Raw genomic sequence first — 10,503 nt, forward strand, 5'->3', positions numbered from 1 at the left:
ATACTGTGGTGGTGGTAGTTTCTTTGTTGTGTCCAAATGTTGTATGGGCAAATGACCTTAGGGCGCTGAGTCTTGGTGTTAATTTATTTTTAACCCATGGATTGCATGCCACAGCTCAGGCTGGGTAGCGTCACATTACGGGCCACAGCTCAGCTGGGTAGCGTCGCGCTGTGAGCCACAGCTCAGGCTGTGCTGACCTTCCAGTGGCCGTGCATCACCACTAACTACTCCACCCCTATGCAAACTTACTCTATCAATAAGTATGCTATCATATACTTTTCCTATTACGTTAAGAAGACAAATGCCCTATGATTACCACACACTTCTTTTTCCCCTTTTCCTTTGTACGGGGGAATAATTATACCTGACTTCCAATGCTCCGGGCCTCTATCTTCCTCCCCGGCAAATCTGCACCATTTTCCATATCCATTCTACTACTATCTCTCCCCCATGCTTCAGCATTTCACCACACATTCCATCAACTCCCGTGGCTTACCCCATTTTGACTTTCTTCAATGCTTCCACCACTTCCATCCTACTGATTTCTTCCTGTTTCCTCACCTGCCTCCTTCTCCCAGCTATCCCCCGGCCACTTATGCTCACATTACTTTCATTCTCTATGTTCAACAACTCCATCTGGTCACTCTCTCTTCTCCACTAGTAATCTACCATTTTTATCTTTCACTTCCCTACTTACTTCTCTACCACCCTGTCTAACTCTCTTTACCTCTTTCCAGAACATTTTTTTACATTCAATCCATTTTACACTCAAATTCCTTCCAAATTCCTCATCCACTCTCTTCTTACTCTCTCTTATTAATCTTTTCACTGCTCTCTTCCTCTCTATCTCTCAACTTCCTCCACACCCCTGTTTTTCATCCACTAACTATAAGCTTTCTTATTTTGCACTACAGCCTGTCTCACCTCCTCATTCCACCATGCTGTTCCTTGCAACCCCTTTTGTCTTCTCTTCACCTTGCACACCACTTCACACGCTGCACAGATTTCTTCGGTAAATATTTTGCATGCACATTCCACGTCCCGCATCTGCTCCAGATCATATTTACCCAATCGCTTCTCCACTTCTCTCTTATATTCTGCATTTTTTCTATCCTCTCGCAACCTTTCTACTCTCCTTGTATGGACTACTTCCTCCTGTCCTTCCCTTCTCCTACTCCTCCATTTCATTTGAACCCTGACTTTCACCACCACCAAGTGGTGGTCAGAAAGTCCAATCCCCTGACCTCTGAATGCTCTTGCATCCAGTACACACCTTCTCAGTCTATCATCCACACACACATAATTAATCATTGACTTCCGTTCATTCAGTTTACCACCCACCCTTCTCATCAATCGCCATGTATACCTGTAAATCATTTTGTGTCTAATGAGGGTACTGGTTATCACCAACCCTCTCCCTGCACAAATGTCCACTAGAGCACTGCTATTCTCATCCACTTCAGCAGACACACTCCATTCACTAACTACTCAATACACCTTCACATTCCTTACTTTTCCATTCATATCTCCAGTCTAACAATCTCTCTCATTCCTTTCAAACTTTTCCATGCTTCCACATTTGTCCAGAACTCTTCCTTCACTCTACTTGCAAGATCTTACGCTGGCACGCACACACACACACACACACACATACATTTGTAGTCCAACTTTCAATCTTACCCACACAATCCTTGAGCCAAAGGATCCATACTCTCTTATATTCTCCTTCCATCTCTTGCACCCAACAACACAAACTCCTTCTTTTGCCCTCTCATTCTCACCTACTCCTGCACATTTACCCCATCCATACTCCCATTTTCTCTCAGTCTCACCTCTCCATTTTGTCTAAATTATTCCACATACATCCACTTTTGCATCCTCATGCATCTGGACAGTCTCTCTCACTTTCACTTCATCATTCGCACCCCTTACATTCCATGTTGCAATCTGTACCATGTCCTTTGTTCAGTCTTTAGTTGTCACCTGTTGGTCAATCCTGGTCCAGGGCTTCTTGTTCGTATTTTTAGTTGACTGTTTTCCATGGAGGGGCACTAAACCTCCGCCAACCCAAGTAAGGAACACATATTTGATGGTTATAAGGTTACCATCCAGCACTGTAAATGATTTCCTTGTTTACAGGAAACAATTTGGCTTGCCTCTCAATTTAGAGCTACCCTAATATAGTGTAGTGGATGATAAGCATCCCCAAGGATTTTATTTGCCCATGTAGCGTACAACTCTAGTGTGGGGAGGCTTCCCACATACAGCTTTTCTCAACAAGGCAGTCAAAAGCGTTTCATCTCATTAACTCTCCTCTTACTGGCTCCCTTCAACTTCTGTCTCTTTGTTGCACTGATGCATCTTTATCTCTTTCTATCACTACTTCAATGGTCACTGCTCCTCCGAACTGTCTGCTTGCATTCCTCCACCACTAAGGCAGATGTGCAGCGCTCATCTAGCAACAAACTCTCATCTTTTTCTGTCGAACTCTAATGCAAGCGTTGATCATTACTCCCAGTCCTTCGTGTATGCAACAGGTCAACTCTGGAACTGTCTTCCTCTGTCTGTATTTCCTACTGTCTATGACCTGTCTTTCAACACAGTGCGTCCAGGCATCCAGCGAATGGATCTTGAATTTGGCTCTCTGTTATCTTGTTCCTATTTTTTCTTGCAGGAAACAATATTGCAAGACTCTGGCCTTTGTTCCTTCTTCCCTGCACTAAAAAAAAAAATAAATAAATAAATAAATAAATAATAATAATAATAATAATAATAAAAAAAAAAAAAAGTTGGAAAGCCTCTGGTTCAACATTATGAGGTAATGTGGCTCTTCAGGCTTGAGTTAATGCAGCAGCAGCAGCCAAGGTAGATCCAAGCGAAGATTTAGTTTTTTGAGCTGGTGTCCTCTCCTGTTGCCAAGAGGCTCCACACACAGTCAGAGACCTCCATTGTGTTTGTAGCATCACTTCTTCAACCAGCCTCTACACAGTTTCAGGATCCAGCATTACAATCCTCAGAACCCCAACCCATTCACATCAGGACTCTCTGTACCAAATGTAACTACAGTATACCAGATATGACACCAGAGCCATCAGAAACCACCTTTACAAAGGACAGTTAATTCAGTCTACAGAATACAAGAAGAGTGGGAGTGGGAGCAGTGTACACCCACTAAAAAAAATTATTGGCTCTCCTTTAGCATGATAAAGTTTGACACACCGGATGAAAGATCTGAAAATAAACTGAGTTAACGTGCCTGGTTGGTATCCCTGATCTGCAAAGTCTCAGGTCCATATTCACAGTGGCACTGGAGGCTTCGTATCACCGCTTACTAAACAATCTGTTTGTCTATACAGTAATTATCATTGTCTTTTACACTACTTAGAAAGTTTGACTATCAATATAGTTTTAATAAAAATTAATAATGAGGATGCTGATGTGCAATGTGCAGAAAAAATCACTATGTAAGAAGTGTTACGAAAGAATCCGGGGCCACTTTGAATATGAGCACTAAGTTCGAGCCCTCCACAGTATGTAACTGGTAATGTTGCCATTCTGGCACGGAAATCACAATTTCTAGCAAGCTGAAACATCATTTAGCATATTTCACATATATATGAAAATTGGCTAGCACTCTATACTGCACTATTACAGTAACTCCCTCATTTATCAGGACATAATAGAGCCAAAGGCATGTCTGGATTGCAGCAACGTCCGGAGAATGAACACTATTCCCCTACCACACCAAGACCCTACCTATACCCACATCCAACCTATACCTAACTTAACTGTAAAGTACCTATGCTTAATTTGGCAGTGCTTTCCTGTCATTCAGGCATATTTAGACATCAAAACACACAAAAGAATATCTAAAGTAATGTTAAACACCAGGAAAACCATGAAAGAAAAAAACAGTGAAAACCAAAAAACACCCTACCTATACACCATTGTATGTACAGTACCCCTCCTAATTCTGGTATTGTTTTCAGGTCAATCTGCCACATTTAGACATCCAAACACACATAACAATACCCAAAGTAATGCTAAACACCAAGAAAACCATGAAAGAAAACCAATGAAAACCAAAAAACACCCTACCTATACACTATTGCATGTTCAGTACCCCTCCTAATTTTGACATTGTTTTCAGGTCAACCTGCCACATTTAGACATCAAAACAAACATAGGAATATCCAAAGTAATGCTAAACACCAAGAAAATCATGAAAGAAAACCATTGAAAACCAAAAAATACCCTACCTATATACCACTGTATGTACAGTACAGTACCCCTCCTAATTTTGGCACTGTTTTCAGGTCAATCTGTCACATTTAGACATCAAAACACATACAGGAATATCCAAAGTAATGCTAAACATGAAGAAAACCATTAAAAAAACACACAGAAAACAAAAAAACACCCTACTTATATACAGTACACCTCCTAATTTTGGCAGTTTTCAGGTCAATCTGCCATATTTAGATGTCAAAACACACATGGTTATCCATATTAATGCTAAACATCATGGAAACAATGCATAAACAACAAAAATCCACAGAAAAACAGTTGACAGTTTGAAAATCTGTTGTCTGTGATGAGTGATTGCTCCTAGGGCTCAAAAAAAAAAAAAAAAATCCAAAGCCAAGTATACCACTGTAAATTAGTTATATTGCTATAAATCGTATACCGTCATCTTCGCTGGTGTTTATACCATAAGATAAGCTAATAAAAACACATAAGACTGACAAATAAGAGTAATTTCAAGTTACAGATGGACATAACTATGAAACTTTTCCAAAGGGAAAATCCAATGAGTTCACACCTACAGCTGAAGTTCATTCATTTCATCTAGTGGAATTTTAACAATTTCGTAGTCTATATCCTTTACCTTAATAACATAATTAATACAATACTACAGCTCACCATATTTTCCAATACTGTACATTTCTTTGTGAGTACTGCCATACTATAGTGGTGGTTTCTTGTCATAGCTTTGCATTATTGGATGAGAGATTGCTGATCTGTCCCAGGTTGAAGTAATGGCACAGTATAACTGAATAATAAAAACCTAGTGTTACAATACGCTACAATGCAGGATCATTGGTGTGAATGAGGGTAAAAGACAGTCCCTATAAAAAAAAACTGGCTCCAATTACAGATTTCCCTTAAAACTACGATACTTAATATAGCATATACAAAATGACACAACATGAAATGAAAATGGCTAACAAGAGAGAATGGATATTAATGACTGACATAGTACTAAGGAGGGAATAATAAAATTTGAAATTCCCAAAGGGGAAGGAAGTACAGTAGAGGAGAGAAAGAACATAAGGCAGCTCAGTGGTAAAATACTGAAGTAGTGTTCTTTGGAAATGGGCATGTTTAGTTTAGTTTGCCGCCAACCCATTCGTATATGCTGACAGTGTAGTTGCCACTGTACTACAATGTGTATGAAAATCCTAAGATGGTAACCTCAGATACAACGGGTGCCAAGCAGACAATCAGCACTTTGATTTTTATATCATCTAGTAGGCAGCGCTTTGCTGTTTTGAGACCTTCCTTTGAGCATTATGTCCACTGCTATGATTTATTCATAACATATGACATGAAGCAACAGGAGTTATACTGTATCTGGAAAGAAAGAAAGAAAAAGAGAGAGAGAGAGATGGATACACTGAGGGAGAATCAGGTGTACCAACCCTTCCTGTGTATTTATGGCTTCTGTGCCAGATACAGTTGTAGAGGGTATCAAGCAGGGGGTGCCAATAATTGTTTTAGTGGGTGTACATCAATCTATAAAGTAAAGTGTACAATACATGTGTTTTCTACTCTTTTTACCCAAACCTGGCCTGAAATTGCCCTCTCCTCATCATGATTGCTGAGTTATAACAGACTACAGTAATACAGTACTGTACAAATCATGAAGAACTGTTATGACAAGAATGTGAAATTATGGGCCAAGTTAGTATAGCATGGGTATAGTTTTCATTTTCAGTACTAATTTATTTTACATGTGCTTGAAATCCCACAGGGAAGAGGGGGGGGGGGGACCACCAGATATAACATGGTATTGGTTTTATCGGATCAGGCTTCCCTCCAATTAGTCTGTTAAATAAAGGGTCGTCTGTAATTAGCAAGCTATAGCAGTTGTTAGAAAATGGCAGTTAAATAAGTACTACATGCCCCTCTCAGATAAAGAAATGTAAGTACTGTACAGGCTTAAAGCTGCCATATTTTCTTCTGCATGGTTGTGATGGCAAATTTGGATGGCCTATCTTTAAAGAAGTGATTAATCAACAACAAATTACTGCAGGAGAAAAACACTGGGATGCCAAGCTAGTTTGATCAGTAAAGTTATAATTACTGCACTGCTACCGCATTTTGTATGAGGCATGACATCTACATCAGATCACACTGTCAGTAGGGTATATACTGTTCCATTATTGTATCTATGAAATATTTTTGTACTGAACAGAGGTTCTCATAAACTGTAATGACAGAAAAGCAGTAAGGAAGATCATAAAATGCTTTCACTGACATGTGTTCAGATGTACCATTCAAAAATCTCTTGACCTCCAGATAATACATGAAAAGAACATTTCTGACAAAGAAACATCACTGGATACAGATGTCATTCAGCAGTGATCCACAAGTAGTCAATAACCATGTGCTCCAAAACATCACAACATCTTCTATACAACTGTTATTGTAAAATATAGGAACTAGCTTATTAGATTCATCAGCAGCAACGGAACTCAAACTAACGTTTTATGTAATTTACTGTGGCATGAACAGAAAAGCCTATCAATAATGAGGACTTAGTGTATAGGGAAGAAAGTGCCATACTGGTATGGGAAGTAGAGGTAATGAGAGGAAACCCTGATTCCATGCATATACGGTACCTACTTACATCTCTGTTCTGGTGAGCCTCCTGACTACGAAATACATTATTGATCCAGTCCTTTGGGTCAAAGTTCTCTTGCGAAAATGCAGTTAAATCCTGAAAACAAAATACCAGTATATAATTATGGTATATAAAAGACGTACTGCACAGTAATACAGTACCTTAAATTCAAGCTGCAATGGCCTATTCTATATTACCTCTGGCTCTGGAAGGCCAGGGGTGTTGGAGGACAAATATTGGTACTAGAGTTATTTTTAACTTCTTCAGTTCAAGTATAGCAGACCCTCACTGAACGATGAACTTGTATATGATGAATCCATTCTATGATGATGGAAAAAGTTAAGACCTTTTTTCGATATGACAGCACTATGGCTTATACAATTATTATGATCCTGTACAAAGCCTCATTGGTCAATGTACCACTGCTATTTTCACTTATACAATTGGCATCATGCAAGCTTACAGTCATTTGTTTGTTCCAAGACGCCCTTTGAACTCATCACTATCGTGGGTGTTAGTGTCAGTGATGAAACAATAATATGGTACTGTACTGGAGTTCATGCAGCTTAGGTGAGTTGGAAACTTGTTTGAAAACTTATTTTTAGAGATAAGCAACAAGTTAAATGAAGTGAAATAACTATCAGTTTTGATGACCTGGAAACTTGTTTATAGACTCTGTTGGGTCTACATGTAAAATAAATTAGTAGACCCTTGGCCAGAAACATTTCCCCATTGAACCCGAGCTATAACTGACGATATAAACAATATGCAGTGAACTTTTTCAAACGCATCCTCATCGTAAAACGAGGGGGTACTGCATTTTTACAGCTATTTTCTTGTTAAGCTAGCTATTTTATTCAATTTAGGAAAACCCTTATATTGCATGGGTTAATGATGGTTGTACTGTATCTAAGTCCTCCAGTTTCAAAAGCCTCTCCTAAGCTAAACAAGATCATCTAAAGTTACCAACAATAAAATTAAAAATGCATTATCAGTCAGGAGTTGAGTACATAACTATATACACACAAATATTGGAGAGGATCTTAACATGTAAACTGTGACTTGCCTTAGCAGAGTACCTAGCTCTACTGCAACATATCTCAAGGGACCGGTTAAAATTTATATTTGCTTCTTATATTTATTCAAGTATTTTTTTACCTGATGCTCGTTACATCTGAAGTACAAAAGATACTGAACTGAAACTTAGTCCATCCATCCATCTATCATCCAATCCTAGGTAGCCCCATAAGGAACGTTGGAACCCGGGGCTAGGCAAGTTGGTCCTGACTTTTAAGATGAGAGTGACCAGCCTCACTCATCCCTAAGTGGCATTACATGAGCAATGGACCCATTGGATATAAACCTATACAGGCTCAATCCAAATGGGGCACCTTAATTATCCACTAAACCACCAGGTGCCATAATCTGGTTATATGGTAGGTGGAGGAACCCACCATCCACCCACTTAGTGTAGTGGTACTCTGTTTTTAGGGTAGCTCTACACTGAGTGGCAAGCCAAATGATTTCCTGTAAACCAGGAAAATTTTTACAACACTGGATAGTAACCTTATAACCAACCAACACATGTTCCCTACATGACAACAAGTGGGTTGGTGGAGGATTAGTGCCCCTCCCAGGAAAACAACTAACTAAAAATACGAACAAGAAACCTCGGACCAGGACTGACCACAAGGCGATGACTAAGGACTGAACAAAGGACATGATACGGATTGCGACGTGTAAGTGGGCATTTTGGTGTAACTCCTGTCTTCAGAGGGCTTGTGAACTACCGTAATTTACTGGCCTGGGATGTCTTCAGAAATTCGTGAGTTTGTCCAGTCGTGTGGACTTTCTGCAGCACACCATGCAAAGCAACCAATGGAGCTGCTCTACTAACATGAGGTACCTGAGTGGCACTGGGAGAAGGTCAGGATTGACATCTTCACCTTCATGGGACCATTATTTAGAGACGGTTGACTACTACAGCCAGTTTATTGAAGTCGACTACCTACCAAACACAACTTCAGAATACGTCGTGAGCAAGACATGGTATCCCTGATGTTGTGGTAAGCGACAACAGCCCTCAATTTTCCTCACAGCAGTTTAAGCCATTTGGAGACTCCTGAGGATTTTCACATCAAACCTCCAGTCCTGGCCATGCCCAAACCAATGGTGTGGCAAAGGCAGCTGTGAAGATTGTGAAAACAATGATGAAGAACTGCTATAAAGTTCATGATAATCCCTACTTAGGCCTGCTAAACATTAGGAACACTTCCGAAGAAGGCATGACTACTAGACCAGTTCAGTGACTCATGGGAAGACGTACAAGAACACTAATACCTACAATGAAGAAGCGTTTAAACCCCAACCTTCACTCTGGAGAAAGGGAGAGAATGTAAGACAAGAAGGTTGCAGTCACTGAATGTCATGCATACCACAAAAAAATCTATGCCTCTATCAGAAGGCGAGACAGTGAGGGTCAAGCCAATTGCCAGTGATAGTGACACTTGGAAAGAAGCCACTGTCACTAAGAGGCTGAAGAGTCGCACATGAAGTGACTGTATGCGACAGCGAAGCACACCGAAGAAACAGTTTCTGAGGACATCAAAAACATCAAGGACTAAAGAGAACGACACACCAAAGGCATCATCACAAGAAGACAACCTCTGTAACAATGCTTTCAGGTGGTGTTAAAGAGCAGGAGACAGAGAGGGTGAGCACAGGTCCCAAAAGCTATGCCACCAGATCTGGGAGAGCAATCAAAGCACCAAAGAGACTTGACTTGTAAGTGTTTGGGCTGACAGATGATTCATGACATTGATCCAATACATAATCACTCATTGTTCATTAGGATAAAGTGTGATGTTTCCTGAGGATAATTTGATAACTTCTGGTTGTAACAGACAAATACTGTGTCTTAAGTGTCGTAATGAAATCTGAGGATGTTATATTTTGATTGTGATTACTATACTGCAGCAGACCCAACCTTCTTTACATTGTTGAGCCCCATGTTCATTATAATGTACTATTATACCGAGTTGGATCAAAGAGTAGTTAGGTGCTGCTATATTTTCACTTTTTGAATGCACATTAATGCAAAACTCTGCCCACTGCAATCCAGGAGATGATATTGTTTAACCCCTTAACCGCGGGGCGTCACTTTCATGACGCTCGGCTACAATGGATCATACCGCGGGGCGTCACTTTTGTGATTCTGTGTTATTTTGAATTATCCCGGGCTCTCAAGTGGTGGCTTGTATCATATATCAGTACTGCCAATGTCCAACACTAGTCAGCACTCCAAATCTCATCTGTACTCCCATCCATTGTTGACATTTTAGCTATTTTAACCCCTTCCTGACTCCCCTCCCTACCTGCCCTCCATTACCCTCTCCTCTCACCTCCCACGCCGCGCTGCGCTACGGAAATTTCCCCCTTCTCTTTCCACAGATTTCATCCATTGAAATAAGCCCTATGCCCTATATTTTTACCCAATAATATTTACCAAAAAAAAAAAGGTAAGTGATAGTGTTATACTCCAGAAATTGCCTAATTATCACCTGACAACACCTCACGTGCATTCATTCGCTACATTA

At 40.1% G+C, this 10,503-nt stretch overlaps 1 protein-coding gene across 1 annotated transcript in view; it reads right to left on the reverse strand.

The window, feature by feature from the left end:
* Nucleotides 1-9,917, reverse strand: part of Cog7 (conserved oligomeric Golgi complex subunit 7) — a 146,632-nt gene extending 136,715 nt beyond the window's left edge. Inside the window, exons 1-2 of the mRNA XM_080272423.1 lie at nt 9,879-9,917; nt 6,914-7,003 (exon numbers count right to left, since the gene is read on the reverse strand). Of these exons, the coding sequence (XP_080128549.1) occupies nt 6,914-7,003; nt 9,879-9,917 (129 nt within the window). The remainder of the gene's footprint in view (nt 1-6,913; nt 7,004-9,878) is intronic.
* Between the last annotated feature and the right edge of the window lie 586 nt (nt 9,918-10,503).

This window comes from Coenobita brevimanus, chromosome 1 (genome assembly GCF_032717465.1).
Source record: "Coenobita brevimanus isolate Jiangsu-jjx chromosome 1, ASM3271746v2, whole genome shotgun sequence".
Lineage (NCBI taxonomy): Eukaryota > Metazoa > Arthropoda > Malacostraca > Decapoda > Coenobitidae > Coenobita > Coenobita brevimanus.